Source organism: Oryza sativa, chromosome 6 (genome assembly GCF_034140825.1).
Source record: "Oryza sativa Japonica Group chromosome 6, ASM3414082v1".
Taxonomy (NCBI): domain Eukaryota; kingdom Viridiplantae; phylum Streptophyta; class Magnoliopsida; order Poales; family Poaceae; genus Oryza; species Oryza sativa.
This window is the reverse complement of record NC_089040.1, coordinates 26,741,896-26,768,075: the sequence shown is the minus strand read 5'-3', so window position 1 is coordinate 26,768,075 and position 26,180 is coordinate 26,741,896. Positions and strand designations below refer to the sequence as shown.

The following is a 26,180-nucleotide window of genomic DNA, read 5'->3' as shown; positions in this document are numbered from 1 at the left end:
TTACCTCGCGAACGTTCTACCGGCCTTGATCTTGACCAACTGCCCGTCACACTACCTGACTACCACCACCACCTCATCGCCTCCGCTTTGTCGAAAAGCACAAAACTGCCGCAATCTTTATTCACGGAACCAAACAAACAACGGACGGACGGCTCGGCCACCCGCGACGCGCCCGTACCACCTAACCTCAACTCCTCGTTTAATCGCTTTAGATCCAAACGCGCACGCACACACGCACCGTTTTTTAGTAGAGTATTTTTTTTGGACGTCTTGGCTTGACGATGGAGCAGCTCACCGGTTAGCAGAAGAAGCAGCGTACGTGACAGCTGAGACAGAAACCCGTTATTCTATTGCTATTTCTATCAACTACTATAACGGCACCTCCGGATCCGTCCGGTGTGTGACGTCGGCAGCGACGCCCGCGACGGCCCTCGTGCCCCGTGCGGGCTCTGGGAGCATTTGACAAATATCCTATTGCACGAGTGCGATCGATCGATCGATCAGCAGCAGAAGTAGGAGTAGTAGTAGCGTGGCAAATGGCATGACAGGCTGACAGCGCGATGGGAATCCAGCGTCACATGCGGGGAGGCGGGGGCAAAGATCTCGTCGTCGGCGTGGAGCGAGCGCCTCGGTTGAGCTAAACAAAGCGTCCCAGGAAGCTGCGAGGAAGCTGCCCGCCGCGTGCGCCAACCGCTCGATCGAAGCCAGCGCGCCAGGGTCTCGTGTTTTTTTAACGAGTAGTACTAGTGTGGGTGTGTGTTGGGGTTGGGTGGTTGGCAACGGCAGTTCGCAGTAGCGGCTCGTGTCGGTGGGACGGGGGGCCGTTCAATGCCGAGCCAGGCTGGCCTCGTCTCGGGAGCCGCGCGCCCACGCCCGCCCCCCTGACCGGTCGACGACTCCACTGCGCACTCATTCACCACGTCCGTCCTTCCCCCCAACTCTCCCTGGCCCCACAGAGTCAGCACCCAGTTGCTCCCTACCCTGCTCCCTGAGATTGCGATAGTGGTAGCAGTAGATTGAGTCATGTTAGTATTTTTTATATTCATATTGATGTTAACAACAATATGAATATGAAAAATGCTAGAATGACTTACATTGTGAAACGGAGGGAGTACAAAGTAAAAAGTTCTACCACTAGTGGTGGGTGTATAATTTTATTTTAGGAGGAATTGGAGTATAAAGGGGTGTTTTGGAATATGGATTAAACTTCAGTCCTTATCAAATCAGATGTTTAAACACTAATTTAGAGTATTAAATATAGACTACTTACAAAACTAATTATATAAATGAGAGCTAATTCACGAGTCAAATTTTTTAAGCCTAATTAATCTATAATTAGCACATGTTTACTTAGCATCACATAGGCTAATCATGGATTAATTAGGCTCAATAGATTCGTTCCGTGAATTAATCCAGAGTTATGAAATATGTTCTATCAATAGTCTACGTTTAATACTTTTAATTAATGTTCAAACACTCTACCGTGACAAGGACTAAAATTTTTTTTATCCCCAATATTGTTACTTGTACCAATTTTTTATCATTATTTTCTCCGTGGAATACCCAAAATAAAAGTTGCATTTTACGATAATATGTACCAATATTCTCTCCGCAAATCAAAATTAGTGTTTATGATAATTTACTAATTGAAAGGTAGAAGGGGAATGACTACAAAACATATCCGTTGAGCAGAGATGAAAGTTGATCTCGGTGATCAAATGATGCTGAGCGAAAGGCCCATCGCTCAACACATAAAATTACTCGAGGATGAACTTTAGGCTACGTATTCTTTAATTAGAACCACGCCTTTGATACGGGAAGATATTGCTTTCAGATAACTCACTCCGTCTCTAAAAACCAGCTTATGTTCATACGCAGATTCGTAGCTAGACATCGATTTATATAGGGCGGAGGGATACCTAGGCTAAGTTCTTTTGAAAAATAGATTAATATAATTTTTTAGGTAAAAATATACACCATTTAGTAATTTAGAAAATATGAGCGTGAAAAATGAGAGACGTGATGTTGGGAAGAGCATGGGCGCCCTAGTACAGCTAGTTGGCGTTAGTGCAACGTGACATTGCTTTCATTTACAGCTCCGGCCGTCCTGCGCCTGTGAAGCTGGGATGGGCCGCCCGCCGCGGTGTAACAGGGCGGCACGGGGAAAACGGTACGTACTACTACTAGCAGCGGATTAGATTAGACCAGCGGGCGAACGAGCGAGCGAGCCCGTACGTACCCGCGCGCGTACGACCGCGTACGTGGCGTGCGCGGGCACGTCCGTCCGCACGCAGGCACAGCTCACACAGCTGTGCCCCCCTCTCGCACCCGTCGTCTCACGGGGGTGGCCCCCACCCATAACTGCTTCCCACGAAACCGCGCCGCTGCAACCGCGCATGCGCTCCAGCCTGGCCGTGGACCGCCCCACCCGTCCTTATCCCCTCCCCGCACAGCGCCCTAACCGCCTCCCGGCCCCACCCGTCAGTGGCACGGGTATCGCCTCTCCCCGGTGACCCCTGATGCTGCCAGGAGAGGGACAGGTTCATCTCCATCCCCAGATCTCGCAACCCCGCGCGGGGAAGGGGGTACGTACCCGGCCGGTACACCTGTACGGCTGCGGCGTTGGGCCCCCCGGATCGGGATCGGACGGTTGGGGTTAACTGCAGGATGGGGATGGGCAGGGGAGGTGCAGTTCAGTGCACCGCGCGCGCGGGAGCCGCCACGACGACGACGACGATGGGGGAGTGGATCGTGCCGGTCTCGTCGTCTGATCGGTTCGTTCGTGGGACGGGATAAGCACAGCGCATCGGTGGTCGTACTCGTCCGCACAACACGCCACCTCACACCTCGTGTCGGTTTGTTACGCACGAGCACGAGTACGAGTACTACTCCACTCCACTGCCGTTGCTTTCCTCACGGTGGTTTCGAGTCCACTCCACTTCCTCTCTCTCCCTCTTCTTTTTTTTTTGTCGTGGTATCGAGGTCGCTCGGTTGTACAAGACGACAAGTTAGCAACGAACCTGATAGACGTGTGAATCAATCCTGTCCGGGTTTTTTTTTCTCTCAGCTGAAAAAAAACTAAACTCACGTAAAAATGGTCGATTCGAATTTTGAACTGACACCGTTAGGTTTACCCAAATTACCGGAATTGGGACCGATTCACTTCCGCGGGAAAAGGGTGACAAGTGCTCATAAATCCGTTGGCCGTTTCGGCGCCCCCCCTCTCATCACTGATCTTTCTCAACGGCAACTGCCGTTTCCCACTTTCCCACGTACGAAAACAGAAGTCACGGTTCAAATTTCGAATCCAGCGAGGCAGAAACCGCCCCCACCTAAAACCACGGGGCTCGGGTCTACACGATCGCTGACAGGTGGGTCCCGGTCGTAGCAGGGCCCACATGTCAATGACGAGGAAGAAAACGACAACGGCCCCGGGTAGGAGGCGGTGCCGGGGGGACGCGACGTGTGCAGCGGGTGCCAGCTGTATTGCCGGTCAGAGTCACCGGTCGACGCGCCGCTATAAATACCGTCCTCCTCCACATCACTATTTCTCCAACCCCCATCGCCACCACCACCACCACCACTCGCGAACTAGACAGAAACCGCAAGAAACCAAACACCTTTTGGCTCCTCCACTAGTAGCAACTACTCGTTGTCGTCGTCGTCGTCGACTCGTCGTGGTAGTAGTAGTCTTCTTCGCGTGACGCCATGGGAGGAGGAGGAGGAGTTGAGGCGGATTGCGACAGGATCAGGGGGCCGTGGAGCCCCGAGGAGGACGAGGCGCTGCGGCGGCTGGTGGAGCGGCACGGCGCGAGGAACTGGACGGCGATCGGGCGGGAGATCCCCGGGAGGTCGGGGAAGTCGTGCCGGCTGCGGTGGTGCAACCAGCTCTCGCCGCAGGTGGAGCGGCGGCCGTTCACCGCCGAGGAGGACGCCACCATCCTCCGCGCACACGCGCGGCTCGGGAACAGGTGGGCCGCCATCGCGCGCCTCCTCCAGGGCCGCACCGACAACGCCGTGAAGAACCACTGGAACTGCTCCCTCAAGCGCAAGCTCGCCGTCGCCACCACCACCACCACCACCACCACCGGCGCCGCCGCCGCGCCGGGAGTGGTCGCCGATGCCGCCGAGCTCGTCGAGCGGCCGTGCAAGCGGTTCAGCCCCACGCCGGACAGCCCGTCGGGGTCTGGTTCCGGGTCGGACCGCAGCGACCTCAGCCACGGCGGCGGGTTCGGGCAGATTTTCCGGCCGGTGGCGAGGACCGGCGCGTTCGAGCCCGTCGACTGCGCCATCAGCCGGCGGCAGGAGGAGGATCCCTTCACCTCGCTCTCCCTCTCGCTCCCTGGGACGGATCAGCGGTTCAACCACGACAGCGCCCACAGCCACTTCCAAGAACTCCCGTCCTCCCCCTCGCCGCCACCACCACCTCCCCCCGCCGCCGCCGCCTCGACGACACAGTACCCGTTCACCCCGGAGTTCGCCGCCGCGATGCAGGAGATGATCCGCGCCGAGGTGCACAAGTACATGGCGAGCGTCGGCGTCCGCGCCGGGTGCGGCGACGCCGGCGGTGCCGACCTCCACATGCCGCAGCTGGTGGAGGGCGTCATGCGCGCCGCCGCGGAGCGCGTCGGGAGGATGCACTGATCAAAAACCTAGCGTCCATTAGAATCTCTACTATCGTTTCAACTTTTTTTTTCCTTAAAAATTTGTTTCCAAAACTGCTGTGAAAACCGAAACAGCAGTCCGAAACGGAAGAACCAAAAAAAAATGCGAGGAGAGATGGGAAAGAAATGTTTCGAGCTACGAAAAAAAACCGAAAAGCTCGGCTACCTATGTACAGGAAATGGAAATGGAAATGCAAATGGGGGAAGTGAGTGGTGAATCATGCAAAAAAAAAAAAATCAGAATTCACCATTTTTGCTACAACTACTAGTGCTAGCTACCGTCTGATCTGGCTCTGAATGAAATGAGTGAATGTCACCGATCTGCTGGATCTGTGCTGACAGCTTGCAGTTACTAGTACCACCAGCCACATTTGAGTCTAAAAAAACAAACCCTGATTCTCGTGTTCAACGTTTAACTGTCCGTCTTATATAAAATTTTTTTATAATTAATATTTTTATTATTGTTAGATGATAAAACAAGATTAATAGTTTATGCGTGACTTGTCTTTTTAATTTTTTTATATTTTTTTTAAATAAGACGAAAAGTTAAATATTGACCACGAAAATTTAGGATTTGTTTTTTTTTTAAGGACGGAGGAAGTATTTGACACGAGCGGGGGAAACCGAAAGCGATCGGTGCGATGGAGATCCATCTCTCCCTGAAATGGAGAGGCAACGGCTCGTAAATGCACGTCGGTCCAGCTGATCAGCCGCTTCGCTCGTTTCGTCGTCGTCGGGGAGAGCCGGAAAACGGCCAGCCAAACTTTCTTCTTTCGCTCGCCCACCGCGTCTACCCGTCGTCGATCGCGACCGGTTTGGTTGCGAGTAGCCGTCCTGTAGCGTGCGTGATATGTACTGTACCTCCTGACACGATCGAGCGATCGCTTTCGCTATCAACGGTGGAGGGGAAGAGGGGGGATTCGGGCAAAAGTTGGAAGCGGGCAGTGGTTGCTTTCGCACGAAGGGCCCAGGCCCAGTGGGAAACGCGGTCCGGTTCGTTGCTCCTTGGAACGGGAAAAGTGTGGATCAGTGGATGGATGCATGTCGGCGACGGTGAAATCGATCGAGCGATCGGTTGCTTTTGCTTGTGGCTCGATGGAGTATATGTATGGAAGGTGGCACGTCGTATCGTACCAGCCGGTGTAGCGAGATCTACCGCACGGGATTTGCGTTCGGTTCGGTCGAGAAAGGCGGAGTTTGGCAACGCAATTCCAGGCGTGAGAACTCAGAAGGAATGTGCGTTTGTGTGGTGGCGCGTGTACGTCCTTGTGCGGGGTTTTTTGATGCTACCGTTATCGTGGTCAGTTTGGGCTCAATCCTGGTGGAGTCTTTTTATACTTTTCTATTGGGCCATGTGGTTGATGCTTACTAGGTTTGCACTTTGGACTTTCACATTGGATGCTTAGTTTGCTTAATAGACCTCGATCCATGCGCGCATGATGACTGGGGCACAAAGCCCCCTATGTGCTGCCAGCCCGGCCCATATAGTTAGTTTCCCTTCATCATCCTCATGGATCGAAGTAGTAGGAAATCGAGGCAGATAGGACCCCATCCGAATAACCCAAACGGCATATTTGCAAACCAAATATAATTTGTGAAATTGCTAATTAACTGTCCACAGTTTTCAGCGCCGAAAACTTTCGGTTTTTTTGCCCGTTTGATCCGGCTCCAAGATTCGTGCTGGCGGTGCAGGAAGATGGAAAAAAAATTACAAGCCCAGTTCGTGCTAGCGGTGCAGGAAGATGGAAAAATTTAGCAAGCGCACCATGGGGATCGAACCCAAAAACCACAGCATACACATTTGCTCCATTAACCAGTTGCTCCATTGCACTTTTGTGGAAGTTACACCCGATCGAGTTACAGACTTGGTATATTGCAGTTACATAGCAGTTACATAATAATTACAATGTAATTACACTATAGTTACATAATAGTTACATTTGAAAGTTTTTCATCCAAAAAACTGTCGAGTGTTGTATAGCTACTCCCAATTTTTATATATGTGTTCTTAATAATCTAAAAGCAAAGTCTGAAAAATAAACTTCGATGATAAAACCCCAAAATCAACTACAAATATAAAGCTGAAAAATTTAAATTTTGGCTGATAAGCATAAGCATAGTATGACCGAGATTTCACCAAGAAGAAATTGCCTTTGACTGTCCATCAGTTTCTTGCATACATGGTCATCGCAAGAGCAAAAAGTGTGCCAAAGCTGCTGGCGTTTTCTATGTTTCTTTAAAATACTCCAGTGGTGATGGTGAATGGTGAGTTTGTCATCACTCATCACCACTATCATGTGGGATCTTTTAATAGCGAGTAGGTGAACCGTTATATAAACAGATGTACAAATACATATTTGAAAGCAATTACGTATGCTTGACATACATGAAAAAATGATGTGAAATGTTGATTACAATGAAAATATTATTATTATGATTTTCGGAGCTTTAGAACGTAAGGTGGGGTTCTCTTTTTTATTCCGATGCAAAGCACCGGCATTCAACTATTTATAAATAAAAAAGGAATAAAAGTTCGAGGGACTTGATGTAGTGAATATTCCTAGGGTGTGCATTCTACTTTGAAAATTTTAACCTGTGATGTATTGAAACGGTAACTAATACCTATCGGTTTTTACTAAGAGCAAACAAAACCTTGAACGTTATTTTGAAAGCAGCGCTAAAGCGATTGGTTACAAAAGTATAAAACTAATGGTCAATAGATGTACAGGAGACCTTGCAGATTTGTCTAAGCCCTGTTTGAAGAACCTCCAAATTCTAATAAGCAGTTAGCGAGTAGTCAGCAAAACAGCACGAAAGTATTTAGAAAAGTTGGGTTTCTTATCTTGTGTAATATATTTCATTTTCTGAAGTTTATTTCATGAAGCTGAATATTGATTTTGAAATAAACTATAGTGGTCAGAAACTCTCTCAACCAGAATGGAGACAAAAGGATCATGTTGAACAGTAGAAGTAACAATTACCGCCACTGTTTGTAAGCATATGTTCTATTTGCACATAGTACATCTCACATGTGCTTATCTATTCATTCCTGTGAAAAAAAAAGACATACTATGGCTATACATGTACATGTTCACTACGTCATCATATAACCTAGTAGGAGTATAACCCAAATACACATCACAAAAGAACAAATGTAATAGTACAGAGCAAAGGGGCATGAAAAACAGAGTTTGTGCTTAGTTCCTGAAATTGGGAAGAAGTTTAGAAAAAAATGGTAGGTTAGAAAAAAAGTTAAAAGTTTATGTGTGTAGGAAAGTTTTAGGTATGATGTGATGTGATGGAAAATTGAAAGTCTGAGAAAAGTTTGGTGTGAACTAAAACAGGACCAGAGGCTTTTTCCTCAATTCAGCCGTGCACGCATGCTCCATCGCTGACGGATCCCAAAACCCCTGCCACCGCCGGCGTCTAGTGCCCGGCGCCGGGGCTCGGGCCGGAGTCCTTGATCCCGCCGAGCATGTCGAGGCTGACGGACTTGAGCCACTGCAGGCCACCGTCGCCGGCGCCCTCCGTGCTCCCGTCCATCGCCTCCAAATCGACCGCCGGCGACTCCACCACCGCGTCCCCGTCTCTCTCCATCCGCTTAAGCATCCTCGCGTCGGCCACCTTCGTCGTCGTCGCGAGGACGAGACACGCGACAACAACGAGTGTAAAGACGATCACCCTCTGCCTGAGCTGCTCTGCCATTTTGTGCTGCTACTGAGCCCTGCACGGACGGTGTCGATGTAAGTTGGCTGCTGATCAGGGTGTTGGGTTTGAGGGGGGTTTATGTAGGGGAGGAGGAGGTGAACGTCAGTCTCCGTTTTACCAGTAGCCAAGCAGGTGGAGCACGAGAGGTGTCGTGGATTGGCGTCGGGGAAGCGAGCGAGCGTACGAGGGTCGCAGCATGCACGCGCGGAATTCTCGCGTTTAAGCAACGACTTTGAAATGTCGCTGAAGCCGACGTGGTGACGACGAGGCGAGAAACGGTTAGCTGCCTGCGAGAAGTTGTTGTGGCCTGGCTGCGTGATCGACGCAGAGAGTCTGGGGGCGGCCGGCGGCGACGACGACGACGACGATGGCGACCGGGAAAATTGAGAGAAGTCAGCGAAAACGCCGGGGAGAGAGAGAGAGAGAGATGGGAACCAAACGTACAGAGGTGCGTACACCTGTGACCTGAGGCGGGTTGGGTCGAGGTGCTGACGCGTGTGCTGCGAGGTGCGACTGACTGATGAGGGATGACCGACCCATGGAGCCAACTCTGACACGGTTGGTTTGGTTTTCATCGTCGGATATGTACCGTCCTGATTTTCACCAGTATTTCGTACAACTTCAGGACCATTTGCTTGCCGACGACCGGCCGGTCGGCCTTTACCGTGACAGCTCGATATATGTCGAGTCAATTTAAACGACGGCCGCAGTAAGGTGTGAATTGTGATGTGTGGCTGTGCCTGAATTCCAAGGTTTATTTGAGCGATTTTACGGCTTTTGAAATTTCTAATTTAAAATTTGCTATATCTCGGTACGAATATTTACACAAAAAATTTTAGTATTTCTTAGTATCTCCTAAGTACTATAAAAATATCTATCTCTGTTTCTAAGGTTTTAATTTCTGTATAAGAGCTTGGAGCGAGTTCAGATTAACACATCAATGAACCGAGATCACTGAATATATATCATGCGTGTTAATTGTGCATTCTAGCCCAAAAGTCCATATAGCTGAATGCCACGCGGGTCGAAAAAGACGCATACTACATCTGCCGCCTAACATCCCTGAACGAAATTCCATTGCTTTTTTGTTAATGGTATGCATCGATCAGCGACAGCATGATCAAATGTGATCTTCAGGGGATCATCGGCACCGGGTGCGTGGCAATCTACCCTGTGTACGTACTGTCGCCGTCGAAGCTCCGTGCTGGATCAAAGGATCGACAATCTATATAGGATCAAGAAAATGAATCTATACCAGAACAAATTAACGAGTAATCCTAGGCGGATTACGAAGTGATCCAATTATTTGGATCACTGCACGGAGTCATAAGAAAGTGCTAGATGTATCAAAGAAAATCCCATCATTCAGTATCAGACTGGGCCTTCTTCCCGGAAAAGCTGATGCGTGATCGATCGCCAGGGCGATTTGGTAGCGATCAGTTCGCCCAATCGCCCCCCCTCCCCCCTCCCTCACTCCACCTGGTTTCCTTTTTTAACACCGCATTATTTTTTTATTTTAGTAAATTTATACACCTAAAGTTTATACACCTCAAGTTTACACATATAAAATTTAGAGACCAAAAGTTTATAAGACAAAAGTTTATATATTCGATTCAAATTTGAATTTGAATTCAAATATTTTTATATATAGTATTTCTATACATCTAAAGTTTATAGAACTAAAGTTTATAGGTCAAAAGTTTATATACCCGTTTCAAATTTAAATTTGAATTCAAATATTTTCTATATATAGTATTTCTATACATCTAAAGTTTATACAACTAAAGTTTATAGATCCAAAGTTTATAAGTCAAAAGTTTACATATCCGATTCAATTTTGAATTTGAATTCAATTTTTTTATATATAATATTTATTTACATAAATTTTTCTAACTTTTGTTTTTTTTTTCAAAAAAAATTGTGGTGTACTGTAGTAGGAAAGAGAAGGAGGAGGAAAGGGGAGAAGAGGAACGTATAGGGGGAGGGGAGCGATCACCTGCGCATTAGCAGTCCCCTTCTTCCGCCCTTCACACCAAAGTGCCTCTGATCTTGCTAGCTAGCACATCACCAATCTTAAAGCAGAGTTCTGTATACCCACACCCTTACACTCCATTGTTGTCGCCGCCGAACGAGAAGTGAAAAACAGAAAATTATCAGCGTTGACAGCAACAAAAGCATCCCCTCTTTCAACACGCACACATTTATTTCACTAATTTTGCTTCCCAGTGCGTCTAACCGATGCTTTAGTTTATTGTAAGAGAAGTCTACGTTTGGTCCTTCAACTATTGACTTGAATCGATTTTGGTCCCTCAGCCACAACATCAGCAACTATTAGAGTAAGTTTAATAGTATAGCCCATTGCTAGCTCCAAATCATCTTAGCCAATGTAATACCCAATTCATACAATAATTGCTTACTATATTATTAATATCTAGTCCCACATGTCATACACACATTACGTCTTAAAATCCGTGCTGCAGCTGGCTACAGATATGTAGCCCGCTGCTCTTCTCTTTCTTCCTTTATCTCTTTAAAATATATTTATAGCTGGTTTATATTCTACTATTGTACCTGCTCTTAGTCATTCAACTGTTAAAGCTTTTAGTATTCCTAAACCACGGTGGTTTTTGATGGCGTGAAGCCTACATAAAGTTTATGTGTGGCCGAAGAATGATGACATCAACATAAAAATCAATGGTAAACAACAAAATTAAAAAAAAAACAAGAAAATACTATAAACTATGCGAAATTGCTATATAGCATTTGACAGAAATTTAGAGATAAAATTTTATATGTTTTGGACCATTGGATCTATGCCAAGATTCATGCATTGACTTCTTCTCCTCCAACTTTGACAGGCTCCCCTTCTTCTCCAGCGTCGGCGACACCACCAAATCTGGTAGGGAGCATATGGGTTAGGGTTTAGAGTTAGGGGAGGGGGAAGAGGGGGGGTTTTCTCGGGGCTTAAAGGAACGGTCGTGGACGGTGGAGGACCGGCGGTGGGTGGTGGATATGGGTGGGCGGCGAGGAGCCGGTGGTGACGCCAAAGCCGCGGGTTGGCAACAGGGGGAAGGCTGGCGTTGTCGGCGGGGGAAAACAGGCTGCAACCTTGGGGAAGAGAAGGGGGAGGGGGAGGAGGCCGACCGGCTAGGCGGCGAGGCCGGGTGGAGGCACGGTGACTGTGTGGGAGGCAGAGGAGTGCTCGCGCTTGGGCACATGTGAAAGCGGCAGCGGCGGCGGCGAGAGGACTAAGAAGTGGAGGAAGAAAAGTAGGGTTTAGTTTTGTTGCACGAATCTCAAAGTGATCCAATAGTTTAGAATTTCCGAGATTTTGGGAGGTTTTTTCTATCAGAAGACATTTAGATAGTCCCTAAACTATATGTCAACTTTGCTTTCTTTTCCTCTTTCTACCCCTAATCCTATATATTATTAATTTTCAATTGCTAGTCAGGAGGCCACACATGGCACCACATTACTGAAAGTTACTTCAATAGTAGTATCCCCGTTTAGGTAAGGATGAAATATGGAAGATCTAAAGAGCTGAAGAATCATCAATAGTAACTTTCGGCCTTGTTTGTAGTGGGCCTCAATCTTGGCCCATCCACACATATAGGCTAGGATTAATTTTCAACTAGATACATAATTATGCATTATAGAATATACTCCATCCGTTTCACAATGTAAGTCATTTTAACATTTTGCATATTCATATTGATGCTAATGAATCTAGACATATATATCTATCTAGATTTATTAGCATCAATATGAATGTGGGAAATGCTAAAATGACTTACATTGTGAAACGGAGGAAGTACATAGTTAATTTTATCAAACTAGTGTTTCAAGAAATTTCAAAAAAAAAGGGAGTGGTTCAAGAAGCATCTACAAAGTATCCCATATCCATTTATCCCTAGGTGTAATGGTGCCACTCTAGAGTTTATGGGCGGTGTCAAGGGACTAACTACCTCCTCTGGGTAAGATAGCAAGCCACACCTCAACAATGGCGAGAACATAGAATTTAATCAACTACTAAGAGCAGATCACATGTAAATTAACCAACATTATAAATGGTACAACCTTTAGCAATTAATATTTGATGCCCCCGCAACATCAGCGGCCACTACATAAGCGGCATCAAAAATTGATGACCAGAGGGAGCATTATATGGATCGATGAATGGTATGATAAATCAATGATGATTTGAAATTCATGTTAACTACAATAAATTCATATATTATGCTTTTTTAGGGAATTAGAATATGCACATGTTAACTTATCTTGCCGAACACCCTGAAAAAGAAAACTTAAATACTCAATGTTGTTTAACTATATTATATCCCTGATTAATTGAATTAGTAGGAACGTACATAACTCTATAGGATTTTGTTTAAAGTAATTAGTTTATTTTCCGTAAAAATCCTTTGAAGCTAGAATGGTTCTAAAATGCACTAAATTAGTTACGTGCATGAATCATTTCCCGTATAGTCTAGTAACACACATTTACGAACTACGTACATAAACTTAGGAAAAATTGAGTGGATATTACGTAATTAAATTAGCAGGGGTAGTAGATTTTTATTACAAAACAGTACCTTCATATATTCTTGCCTGGAATATATATATATATATATATATATATATGATCTGGCACGTACAGCAATCAAACTAGCAACAGCTATCAAATTAAATAGAGATTAGGGGGTTCACCTGCCATGGCTAATGACAGATCAATTAATGAGCTTCATGGGCAAAGGAAGCAGGATATAGGAGAGGAAGAGATATTGGCGCGGCTCAATCAGATACTGATTTTACCACTGCTGTAAAACCAATCATCGGATTGAACCTCACCAATATCGCTCTTTCCATTGATCAACCATGCAACTTCTGAAGGCCATGCAAGCTAGCTTGGACGATCCATCTCATGCATGGTTGCAAGAAATTAAGAAACTTTCCACCTTCCGGTAAGAAGAGATCTGCAATGTGAGAAGGGACAACAATTAATCAGATATATATTCAGATCATCAACTGATTAATTTGCAATGTAAGAAGAGATAACAATTAATCAGATATATATATTCAGATCATCAACTGATTTGCAATGTAAGAAGAGATCGAGAACAATTAATCAAACATGAAACACCGGGAATCAGGTCAAGCTAGATATATAACTAACTGAAAAACATCTATACATATCCCGGATATATCGATCTGCGCATAGCTCTAGCTGATCAATCTCCATCAACCGTACGCGTCAGTTGTTATTCACAAGCAGATAACATATAGAAACAATAGAAATGGTTAGTGGCGAACCAAAGCGACTTTTGGCTGTCTGCACATGAAGTGGTGTGTGTGTGTGTTATTGCTAGGGTTAATTGGAAGCTTCATGTAGCGCACTGTCCTCCCAAATGACTTACATGTAAGATCTCACAAGACGTCGCTGTTGTTGTTGACTCTCCATCGATCTGCGAGACTGACATAAACGATGACGATCGACTGACTAGCTCAGTCTCACTCAAATCTGCATATTGTTCAGAAGTTATGCAGAGATGGAGACAGATCAGAGATCGATCAGAATTATTCAGAATGAAGGCGACGAGGAAGGTAGCTAGCTAGCTAGCACAGTGGATTTGCAGGTAGGGCACGGAGATGGCGAAGGGGGAAGGGAGCCATGAAATAGGAGGAGGCAGCTCGGAGAGAGAGGCACTCGTTCCGGCCTGGCTCGATCTCCATGGGAGAGGGGGTAGTGAGCAGAATGATGAAGACGAGCAGACCAAAAGATATATACAGATCTCTCTCTCTCTCTCTCTCTCTCTCTCTCTCTCTCTCTCTCTCTCTCTCTGCATGGTCAGCATGCATACAATAGTGGGGTAGGTCGAGCGTTTCGCGGGCGAAAACAGTTGGGAAGAATGCCAATCAATTCAGAGAATAAAAAACATAAGATAAAGAGAAAACCATCGGTCAAATCATCAAATTCCTTTTAATTTACGTGATTATATATATAACATTAATTAATTAATTAATTTTCGACAGCCACAGCAATCGTACTAGAAGGAAATCGAAGGAGAAGAAGAAGCTAGACGACACAGGGAATGCGCATCGGGGGCAGGAGCGCAGAATGTGTGTGCCTAGAACGACGACGAAGAAACTGAAGAATGCTCTCAGCTCGATCGGAGTGTCCGTACAAAAGGCGGCCAGTTTCTTAATCGGGAGCACCAGCTAGCTTGCACGTAAATCCGTCTCCTCCTCTCTCGATATCTCCGAATTGATCTTTGTAATTTCTTAATGGCGTTTCTCGCCTTTTCTTAACCAAAATTGAACTGATGGTGGCCTAGCTAGTGGTGGTGGTGGCCAGCAGCAGCAGTAATCAATGGGGATCGAACACCTGCGAAGCCGAGCGGGGACAGCGGCGGCAAAGCGGCCCTGCCATGGCGCCGCGCCAGGGGACATCGCCGAGCTCTCGCGCATTGGGGCTCGTTGCGTTGCATCGCATTGTGTAATTGCTTTCTCTCTCTCTCTCTCTCTGAATTTTGCTTTCTCTTTCTCGTGTGTGTGTTTGTGGGTTTGGTTTATGATCATCGATCGATCGCTGGCTGGGTTGGCTGGCTTCGTTGCCATATTTTCCTGTCACAATTATTGTCTCCTTTTGGTGTTGCTTTCTCTCCTGCTTTTTGCGTCTTTCTTGAACGCTTAAAATAATTAAAAAGGGCTAGACTTTTTGTATTTGGTGCATCATGCATGTTAGCTAGCTACTACTCCGATCGAACTCCCTCTAGACACACCCGGTCTCAAATTGATCAATAATGTTAGTTTTAGAATGGAGTTGTGTGTAAGTAAGCGCAAAAAGGAATTGATGATATTTTATATGTGGAAATGAAGCGGATTTGTTGAAAACAGCTTTGGGAAAATCAATGAAAAAATAATTGCATTGAATAATACTAGCGATAATACGCTATAATGATCTTCCCTCCAAAACCGCATAGCCTAGCACATCCAACAGGTGAGCCCACTTACACACATATCACTTTACTTATATTTTCGTTTGCACTTCGTGTAAAAGGGTTGCACATAAGTGATATGGTTGAAACAACAAAATCTTATAATTAAGTTGATTCTACCCTCGCTAAACTAGCATTATGATACTAAACATGCGTACATAGCTCTCATGGGCCACATATGGGCCAATCAAATTGGCTCGGATGTCACACTCGCAGTATGCTCTTATTGGTCGCTTTAATCCACGCATTCCATAGACTATTGCTATTGCTATTGATATTATATTACTCATGCATTCCAAAAAGAAAACTCTTTTTCAGTTATATCTATGTTCAGAGTTTAAAAACTTGAATTATTTAAATTCTCTTATCAAGTTTTGTGATTGGTTGAAAATGCTTGGATTTCTATATATTGGAATCAATTACTTAGAAAAACTTGTATTGTATTGCAAATTTTGAATCCTAGAAATGCTTATAATTTGGAAAGGAGAGAGTAGTTATTTTTTTAAAAAAATATATTGTGTATTAGATTAGGAAATTAAAAATTCTTGATCATTAATTTTGCATATTGAAATTAATTCAACAATATATACTTAATTGAGAGTCCTATATTGCTGCAACTTCATAGTATTTATTAACTTTTAATTTTTGACAAATTAGTAAAAGTGATGGGTACATGATATATATTTCCATTTACATGGTTTTACACGAGTTATTGATACGATCCAATTAATCAATTAACAGTTAATTCTGGTTAATGAGATATTTTAGATTAACGTAGGAGCTTTTCTAAAAATGTCCAATTAGTACAGATATAGATTCTTGATTGAATTTTTGTGTAACACAAATTTTCAGTATGATCTACCATCACAACAATTCGATTCACCTAATCAAACGGCTAAATCTTTTTTTTTCACACACTGGAGGTAACTCAGTGCCCAAACTAGTATAGAGGTATATGTAGACAAAAATATCTTCACACGCACATGTATACATGACAAAGAAAAAGAAAGGTTAACTCACTAAAGAAAAAAGGCAAAATTGGTTAAAATTGCAAAGCAAAGCAGTTATGTAATGTTAGGCATTTGAATGACCATACTTAATCATGTTCTCTCTCTCTCTTAGTATCACACAACAAACAAGTGTATAAAGAATACCAGTTACACAACTCGATCAAATGAGTAGTTGGACGCGTGCGTATATTCGATCTCTCCTCTCCGTTTTAAGATAGTTAGTACTACTGGCTACGAACTACGCTACACTTTAATAATTATGCGTGTCTCATGACCCCATGTATATACTCTAATGGGCCCCTAGCTAGCTTCTTCTTTGCCAGGGGGACAAGCTCCCAAAAGCAGATAATCAAAGAGAACTAAAGGAGAATGGTTGGATGGATGAACTGAAGAAGCCTATATAGCTATATATATGTGTCAAAGATGTATTGTGTGTATAGTGGGAACGTATCATATGCACACAAGTCTTCCCGTGTATACACCGTGCACACCAACTAACAAATTTCACAAAAATATCTAGAAAATTTTTTCACATAGTTTTAGTAGTATTACATCTTATATATAAAGTCTCATCTTCAAATACATTATATTTAGGGAGCAAAAAACAAGAAAAAAATTGTGATAGATTTATGCTATTAAAGCTGTCGGAATTTTTATATTTTTTTACAGCTAAAATATGTTGAATTTGAGGTTAAGAATTTATACATAGTTATAATACTATTGGAAGTACATTTTTTTTTGAATTTTTGGTAAAATTTGTTAGTTAGTGTAAATGGTGTGTACCGGAAAAGCTTGTGTATAAGATATATTCCAGTGTATAGTGGACTGGTTGACGTGATGATAAGAGTAGCTAGAGCTCGATCAGGTTCATCAGGTGGCCGGCGTGCCAGTTGGTGCACTAATCAGATTCCCACGCGCTAACCCAACCAAATCATCACTATCCCCATCTACTACTACTCAACTTTTTAACCCTCTGCATACCGAGCAAGGCATGCAAAACCGTGGTAAGAAAAAACCCAAAGTAAACTCAAAGTAACAGCATGGATGAGAGTAGCTTTTTACAGGCCATAATAGTGGGACATTGCAGGAGAGAAAGAGATGGAAAGAAGAAGGCAGCAGCACAACTTTTTTTTTTTACCTGGTCCCATGCGTGTGTAGAGATATTAAAATTGAAGAGAGCTACGAAGATCGAGTAGGGAGGAGAGGAGAGGAGAAGTGATCGAGATAGTTGGGGGCGGCCGGTGACATTCATGCATGTTTTGCTCTTGGCCAACATCTTTGTAACCGAATCCACGCACGTCAAAAATACGCTTTTCTACCCTGCTTTTGCCCCGCTTTTTATTCTCCCTTTCCTTTACAAGGGGATTAGGCGGCCGCCGGCCAGCAATCCCATGAACACACACAGGTCACCCCCTTCTTCACCACCCTAGCTAGCTAGAAACCTAGCTAATCTAGTAACGTGGGGAGTAGTGGTGGGCATTCGGTCTGACCGAGGGATTCGGCTCAATGTTTCGGTCTTTGAAAAATTTCGGTTATATACGGGGCGGAGCAAGAAAATTAGTTCATCAGTGTTACCGGGATCAAAATACACTAATCTTGTTTAATTTCTAGTGTCATCTTAATTACCTAAACAATATAATTATATATTTCGCCGGTGTCGGCTGACCCCGATGGTTGCTCCGCCCCTGGTTATATAAAAATGCATTATGAGATATTAAAGACCGAATAATTCGGTTTGGGTTTATTTGGTTCGTCTTCGGGCATGCATGACGGGAGTTTCAAGATACCAAAAATCCATATAGTCAACAATGAGTTTTGGCAATATTTCTCTTGTTTCAGGACATGTTTTAAAAGTAAACAATAAAAAAATAGTATATATAACACCAATTCACCAAGATATAAATTGCAATTTAAAATTAATGCTTACACATGATACTTAATAGGTTTGCAGTTTATGAAATTTCGGTCTATCCGGTTAAGTTAACCGAGACTAATAATCGAGCAATAAAGAAGTAGCATCCAGCTAGCTAGTCTTTCTGTAATTTTCTTTGAAGATGCTTATAGGTGTAGAGTTTGCGTGCGTGTGTTTATAGGGGTGAGTGTGCGTGCGTTGTGAGTGTTTGTGTTATATTGTGTAATTATATATATATATATATATATATATATATATATATATATATATATATATATATATATATATATATATATATATATATATATATATATATATATATATATATATATATATATATATATATATATATATATATATATATATATATATATATATAAAAGCTAGCTAGCCTTTTCGTTTCGGGTCACTTTTTTTTTTAACGTTTCGCCCATTTTTTTCCCACCTCAAGCATGGAGAGAGCCGGATCATGGAGTTAATTCTCATGTGTACAACTCAGAAAATATGATTCTTTTTTTTATGGCCATGCGCACCACACAGGCTAGAGAGTGGTTTCTGAAGCTTACAAAATTCTTCCATCAAAATATACCATAACCTAATTAAATAAGCATGCAAGAAGCTGACGGCTGTGTTCGTTTCCTTGTGTTGGGAACAAATTTCCTTCACACAGAAAACGAGATATCTTATTAGCACATGAGAGTATTAGCTAAAAAACTTAAAAATAGATTAATATGATTTTTTAAAATAACTTTTATATAGAAACTTTTTTGAAAAAATATACATTTTAATAGTTTGAAAAGTGTGCGCGTAGAAAACGATAAAATGAAGTTGGGAAAGTTGTTCAAAGAACATAGCTCTATGCTATTTTCGAATGCATTTACGCACACGTGCACACTAACTCTATTTGGCATAGCTCCGTGTCTAGGATTTTTTAGCTGGGCATTTCTCACTTAACAAATCTATGAATCTAAATTAACAGTTAAATTAACAGTTATGCTGATAACATTTAGATTATAATTTTTTTCTCTATTTTAAATGGAATATAAAATATTATTAAACCATTATAATTTAACATAAATGTAGTGTGGATCGTGAAAAAGAAACTTAACTATACTTATGAACGTTTAGTAGTTAATCCCTTTGATCCCACCGTACGTTATCGCCCCCCCGGCTCGCGTACGACGCGCGGCGCCCACCACCACGACGCGATTCGCGGGATCGATCACGCCGTTTCCCCGGCCGCGCGTGCCGCTCCGCTCCGCGCGCCGCGGCGCGCGCGCACCGGCGACACGCTCCCGACCTCCCCGCGCGCGCGTGCGCGGCTCGGCTTTCGCGCGCGCGATGCGCGAAGGACTCCGTCGGACGGCCGGTTGGGTTGGGGAGCTCGCGAGAGTTTCCCATCAAAGCCCTCCTAGAGCCCATGCTGGTCCATAATAGCACATGATAGCTAGTACTCGAGTATTTTATAGATGGGCCGCGAGTATTTTGTAGCGAAATAAGTTCACTTCATGACCCTCGAAAGTGATCGAAATCTAATCCGTGACTCTAAACTACAAAACCGGATATCTCGACTACCCAACTCTTAAAACCACTGCAATTTGACTCCTTGGAGGTTTTGGAGGGCGGTTTCGCTAACGTGACGCCTACTGCCCAGTATTGATTCGGTCTTCTTTCCACGTGGCGTTGACGTAACGCTTAGGTGGCATTAGAAATAAAAAATAAGGTCTCACCTTCCTTCTTCATCCTCCCTCTCTCCCTTCTCTCTCTTTCTCTTCGGCGGTGGAGCATCTGCGAGAGTGCGACAGGTGAGCGTGCGGTCGGAGCAGACCCGCGAGCGTGCAGCTAGCAGAGCGGGCCCTCAAGACCTCACCTCGCCGCTGATGGCGTCCCATGACGACGGCGGCGGCGATGATGCATGGGTCAGCAGCTATGCGGACTCACTCTTCGAGGGGATGGTCCTTTTCACCCCATCCCTCTCCGTTGATCCTGATCCCAAGCCGCCTGTCGTCAAAGCCCCTGACCCCGAGCTGCCTACCCCTCACCACGATGCCGATGCCGTCGCCGTTGCCGGAGCTAACGTGGCGGCCTCCCACCTCGCCTCAACCCGCGGCTCCTTCCCCTTCACCAGCCGCCGCCCCCGCTTTGCTCCGTCGGCCGCCGGAGGAGGAGCGTAGCCGGTAGGTAGAGTTGGGTGGAGGAGGGAGCAGCAACTGCGGAGGTGGCCGGGGGAGGAGCGTAGCAGCGGCAGGCGAGCTCCGCCCACCACGTCTTCGTCGTTCTCGCTGTCCTGCCTAGGTCTCCTCCGCACCCCACCGCCGCCACCCCTCTCCGCTCTGCTTGGTGCGCCGTCGGAGCACCCGACACCGCTCCACCTGCCCTGCTGAAGAGAGAGGATAGAGAGAAGAGGGGAGGAGTGAGGATGACATGTGGGCCGCATAAATTTTTTATACCCTCTTTGCTGACTAGGATGCCACGTCAGCGAAACCACCGATACATACTGCCATAGGACCTTGGGTGCACCGTTTGTGTGAGTTTAGTGTATATATTTATGGTTTTGTAGTTAAGGGATCTTAAAAAATCTTGCTATTAAGTTGAGGGACCTCCGATGAACTTATTCTTATTTGGAAAATGTCCACTTCAGGTTCTCTTGACTATGGCCCGAGTTACATTCGTGTCAATTAACTGTAAAATCAGATCCATAATTTCTAAAAGCAGCATAAATTAAATCCCTCGAAAGTATTGACATTGGTTTCAGCTGATGTGGCCTACGTGGCACGTTGATCCGGTTTTCATCAAATGTGATGCTTATGTGGCATTCCAGTCATGTTTGTTTTTTTTTTAAAAAAAATGGTAGGTCCCAGTGAAATATTTCATCCCTTCCTACTCTCTCCTCCTTTTTTATTTCTCTCGACAAGGAGCTTGTTACGGAGGCAGTCTCGACTCTCGAGCTAGGCAGCCCAACCACGGGAAGGTGACAACGTTGGCGGGTGACTGGCAATGAGAGCTTTTGTTTTCCACTCTGACCAATATAATGTGCCGCTATCTTCCTCTCCCAATGCGCCTCCCCTTCTTGATCGTTGTCGTCGTCGGCCCTATCGCGTTAGTGGTTGGCTGGTCACTTGGCTTGGTCCTACTCGTGCCTTGGCGACGGAGTCACCGTCTCCGCCGTGCACCTGGTGTCACCGCCGTGCCGCTGCCGCCAACGAGTCCAGAGCTGATCGGCCGAGGAACACTGCTAGTAGGTCCAACATCGGGAAGGCTAGCGGCCACGCGTGACGACGACGGCCACATTGCTGCACCGCTTTTGCATGCCCAATAGCCAGGCGTCGATGAGAGCAGACAAGGATCTGTTCTCCCAGGGGTGGATCTACCATTGGGCTATGGGATCTTAACCCCCCACTACCGGCGTTGCAATCATAAGAGCCCCATGAAACTCTCACTGAAATTTTGTCATGTATTCATTAGAAGAGGTGACTACGGAGTATAGTTTTGTATAGTTAATTTGTTCAGCCCCATCTATTAGTTCTTTTTGGATCTATCCCTGCCTTCTCCACCACCATCCTCTTCTCGTCTTGGCCAGCTCTGCCGTGTGCTTGGGTAGAGGACGACAACGCAAGCTCATCCCTCGATGGCCTTAGGGATGATCGGCTTAGCTCCAAATCGGCGGCTGGCTTGCCTTGCTTATCTTCGAAGCTGGCTGCGCAAGCATTGGATATAGTCGGTGACGATGATGATCATGGGTGGGAGGGTAAAGTGTCAACAAGGTTCTCGCTGCTTGACGTGGGCAAGAGGGCGAATCGACAATCGGGTCCTAGCTTGTTGCCATGTCATTCAGTATCCCTCTCTCTCTCGTCCTTCCTTCTCGTGTGATCAACTTGTAGCCCCACTCATCATCCACCACTACTAGAAAAAAAGGTTTTTGCATGCGGGCCAAATCTGTCTTTTCAGGCGGACGGGCATTCCGCCTGCAAGCAAACGCATGCAACAATAGATGACTTTCGCAGGCGGACGACATTTTCGAAAGCGGTAGATTCACCCGCCTGCAAAGAACATTTCGGCAAATAAAAAAAAAGACGCACCGCCACCGCCGCCGGCCTCTCCCTCCGGCCGACGACGGCTTTCCTCCTTCGTCCGCCGCAGCCCCCACAAGCGTCGGCGCCGTCGTCGCGTCGACGCCGTGGTCGCATCGTGGTCGTGATAGTCGTCGTGATGGCGGCAGTCGTCGTCGTCGCGTCGGTGGAGAGGAGGGAGGAGGGAGTCGACGGCAAGGAGGGGAGTCGACGACAAGGAGGGGAGTCGGCGGCGAAGGTGGGGAGGAGGGGAGCCGGTGGATCCACAGTTTCGCGGCGTCGCGAATGTCATCGTCATCACAGCCGAGGGGAGCCGGCGGGGAGGAGGGAGCCGACGGCGAGGAGGGGAGCCGGCGGCGGAGGCGGGGAGGAGGGGAGCCGGTGGATCCGTAGCTTTGCAGCGTTGTGAAGGTCGTCGTCGTCGTCGAGGAGGGAGCTGGCGGCGGAGGTGGGGAGGAGGGAGCTGACGGCGAGGAAGGGAGCTGGTGGTAGAGGCGGGGAGGAGGGAGGAGGGAGGAGGGGAGCTGGTGGATCCGCAGCTTCACGGCGTCGCGAAGGTCGTCCGTCACGCCCGAGGGGAGCTGGCGGCGTCGCGGTCGTCATCATCGTCGAGGAGGGAGCTAGCGGCGGAGGCGGGGAGGAGGGAGCCGACGGCGAAGGAGGGATGGAGGCGGAGGATTTTCTGCCAAGTGTGTGAGAGAGAGAGAGAGAGAGGAGGGGAGGGAAATGAGTGGTGGAGAGGAGAGGATAAGGATGGTGGAGGAGAAGATAAGGATGACTAGATTTTTTTTGGGAGGCATGAGTTTTGCAGGCGGACCACATATGGTTCCGCCTGCAAAAATCATATTTTTTTTCAGGTTCACCTACGAAAATAAAGGTATATATTTTTGCAGGCGGACGGTGAGCTTCACCCTAGTTTACATTTTCCTAGGTGGCCATTTTGCTTCGAGGGTCATATCCGGCTGGAAAATTAATCTTCCAACTTATGCTAAAATGCTTTTTCTAGTAGTGCATATAAGACAAAGCACTATCGTAAACGTTTGGGGACGCAAAATGAACATGTATTAATTGAGACAAGGGAGGCAAATTAAACTCGACCCATAGTCGAGGGATATACTATGGACTATTTCAAGGATATTTTGCAATTGGGCCCTACCTTAGGCCGTTTTGTTGGACCAACTTCGTATATTTTTGTCTTTAGGACTAACAAGGATGGTTTACTAGGCAAATCCACAACACAGATGCATGATTAATCGATCACATAATCGTATGAAGCTCACAATTAGCCATTAACACTAGCTAATTAGTACCACTAGTACACATAACATATAATCAACAACAAACAATCAGTTACCTTCATCATAAATTCATCAAACAACAAGCACACACAAAATTAACCCCACAGTTAGCACCCAGCCGATGAGATCCATTGCCGATCAGTCGATCGATCACAACCAAACCACACGCCGTTCAATTCAGTGGCCGAGGACGACGAGGTCGTCGTCGTTGGAGAGGTCGGGGTCGAAGTAGTCCTCGTCGGCCGGCGGCGCGGCGGTCGGCGGCGGGGTGGCCCTCATGCTGAACAGCCCCTCCTCCTCCGAGTTCTCCGGGTCGTGCACCGCGCCGACGCGGCACGGCCCCGTCGCGGCGCCCGGCTGGCACTTGGGCTTCCCGGCGCCGCCGATCCCCATCGACTTCTCCGCCGTCGCCGCCGCCACCGACTCCGCCCCCACCACCGCCGGCCGCCGCGGCAGCATCACCAGCGCCAGCGCCGCCACCACCACCCACGTCTGCGCGCTCGCCGCCATATATACCACCACCACCGCTCGCTGTTCGATCGATCGATGCGCGATTATTACACTAAGTTAGCCAAATTCAACGCGAGACGGCGAGATTATAAGGCTGCAACTCTGCATGGCGAAGGAGAATTTCTGGGTGGCTGCCCTGGTTTTCAGGGGAGAAGCTAGCGAACGGGAGGTCGTCAGATCACTTCCCTGCATTGCTGCAGCTAATTTTAGCTTGAAAGTTATTTCGGTTCTAGCTTCTAATCACAGTCTAGTCCATGTTTAGGAAAGGTTATCAATCTGGACTCAATAGTTTCTGAATTATGGGTTTGTTTGGCAGTTCGAACTTCAAAGTACTCTCACAAAATAAACCAGAGAGATGAAGTTGGTTTAGACGTTGGAACCTTATCAAACATATTCTTAGAAGTTATATGAGAATCTATACTTAGAAGACTCTTAAAGTTAAATTTAGGAGTTGAAATCTTATCAAACATATTCTTAGAAGTTATATATGAGAATCTATATGTTTCACAGAGTTGGGGATTCTGAGGAATTAAAGTTACGGCTCCTTGACATTCTTGAATACTCTTGAAGTTAAATTTAAAAGTTGAAACCTTATCAAATATATTTTTAGCATTTATGTGAGAATCTGTTTGAAAGAGTTGGGATTCCAGGGGAAGCTACGGCTCCTTGACACTCCCCAAACAGATCACTTAATTTCATCATCTTAACCTGCTAACCAATTTCATAAAAAAAAAGAGAATATCAGAACAATCAGACAGAAAAGATAAGAGTACAAACTCTGTGTCTCTGTGAAGCTAGCTAAGCTAGCCATCACCCATTAAGATGCATGCTGGCATGACCACGCATGTCGATCGTACCAGTACGTCGCTCTGCCTACCTGCAGCCTCTGCATATATGTGCCGTCGCTCGCTGGTGTCACCTGGATCGCGGCTAACTGCACACAATAAAGCAGCGATGGCGATACGAAACCAAATAAAACAACCTTTATGTCCGGCAGTTGGCGCCACTTAACCATCAACCCACTGATTCTGCACGCATGCATGCTGCATGATCCTAGTTAGTACTAGTATGGTTTAATTTCCAACCTAGTATGTACGTAGACGTCCAATGAGTTGTCGCACACGATATTCTATCTCGTTGACAGATTGATCAAGGAGATACTAGTAATACTGATGGTGATGTGTGTGATGCATGTGGATTTGATCGATCTGTCGGGGGAAAAAAAATCGGTTAATGCGAAGTAAGGCGCAGGAAAGCGATCGACTGCAGTCGGATCAACGTTGAAGCAATTGATCAGTCGATCAACTTTGATTTGACACCGATTGATCATGCAGAGATTTGATTTAGTTAGGCCTTATTTAGATTAAAAAAAACTTTTGGCAAAAAAAGTTATATCAAATGTTTAGACACATGCATGGAGCATTAAATGTGGATGAAAAAAAAACCAATTGCACAGTTTGTATGTAAATTGCGAGACGAATCTTTTGAGTCTAATTACGCCATGATTTGACAATGTGATGCTACAGTAAACATTTACTAATGACAGATTAATTAGGCTTAATAAATTCGTCTCGCGGTTTACATGCGGAATCTATAATTTGTTTTGTTATTAGTCTACGTTTAATACTTCAAATGTGTGTCCGTATACTTCAAAAACTTTAAACCCAAAGAACTAAACACACCCTTAGTATTGCATTCATCTCAAAATATACTCCCTCCGTCTTATAATATAAGGGATTTTGGGTGAATGTAACACATCCTATTACAATGAATCTGGATAGACGGATGTGTTACATCCACCTGAAAATAATTTTAAACCGGTTTGAATATTTTTTTAATTTGTTTAGATTCATAATAATAATAAATATCCAATCTGATTTTAGGTTGCTAATTTAAGATGAAGAAGAAATAATCCATCCATGATGTTTGACAAATTGAAGCTCTTGTCAGTCATTTGTCACATGCATATGAAGGAGAGAAGAGAGCTTTGTGTGGGCGCAGACGCGCAGTGTG

The 26,180-nt window shown here is 45.6% G+C and overlaps 3 protein-coding genes and 1 long non-coding RNA gene across 4 annotated transcripts; 1 reads left to right on the top strand and 3 right to left on the bottom strand.

The window, feature by feature from the left end:
* Positions 1–3,554: 3,554 nt before the first annotated feature.
* On the top strand, positions 3,555–4,926 carry LOC4341607 (transcription factor MYB77). Its single transcript, XM_015785701.3, has one exon. The coding sequence runs from the start codon at positions 3,709–3,711 to the stop codon at positions 4,642–4,644; it is 936 nt and encodes a 311-aa protein (XP_015641187.1). The 5' UTR covers positions 3,555–3,708; the 3' UTR covers positions 4,645–4,926.
* A 2,676-nt stretch (positions 4,927–7,602) lies between these two features.
* LOC4341606 (uncharacterized) lies at positions 7,603–9,030 on the bottom strand. Its single transcript, XM_015786549.3, has 2 exons — positions 8,491–9,030; positions 7,603–8,388 (listed from the first exon to the last, which is right to left on the bottom strand). The coding sequence occupies exon 2, from the start codon at positions 8,367–8,369 to the stop codon at positions 8,091–8,093; it is 279 nt and encodes a 92-aa protein (XP_015642035.1). The 5' UTR covers positions 8,370–8,388; positions 8,491–9,030; the 3' UTR covers positions 7,603–8,090.
* A 3,873-nt stretch (positions 9,031–12,903) lies between these two features.
* On the bottom strand, positions 12,904–14,126 carry LOC136357119 (uncharacterized). The gene is made up of 2 exons (XR_010742201.1): positions 13,787–14,126; positions 12,904–13,345 (listed from the first exon to the last, which is right to left on the bottom strand). It is a non-coding gene; the product is annotated as an uncharacterized lncRNA (long non-coding RNA).
* Positions 14,127–23,688: 9,562 nt separating this feature from the next.
* Positions 23,689–24,624, bottom strand: LOC4341605 (uncharacterized). The gene has a single exon (XM_015786006.3). The coding sequence runs from the start codon at positions 24,165–24,167 to the stop codon at positions 23,835–23,837; it is 333 nt and encodes a 110-aa protein (XP_015641492.1). The 5' UTR covers positions 24,168–24,624; the 3' UTR covers positions 23,689–23,834.
* Between the last annotated feature and the right edge of the window lie 1,556 nt (positions 24,625–26,180).

Bases quoted from the DNA above. Each gene is read 5' to 3' on its own strand.
- LOC4341607 (XM_015785701.3), top strand. From the start codon at position 3,709: ATGGGAGGAGGAGGAGGAGTTGAGGCGGATTGCGACAGGATCAGGGGG.
- LOC4341606 (XM_015786549.3), bottom strand. From the start codon at position 8,369: ATGGCAGAGCAGCTCAGGCAGAGGGTGATCGTCTTTACACTCGTTGTT.
- LOC4341605 (XM_015786006.3), bottom strand. From the start codon at position 24,167: ATGGCGGCGAGCGCGCAGACGTGGGTGGTGGTGGCGGCGCTGGCGCTG.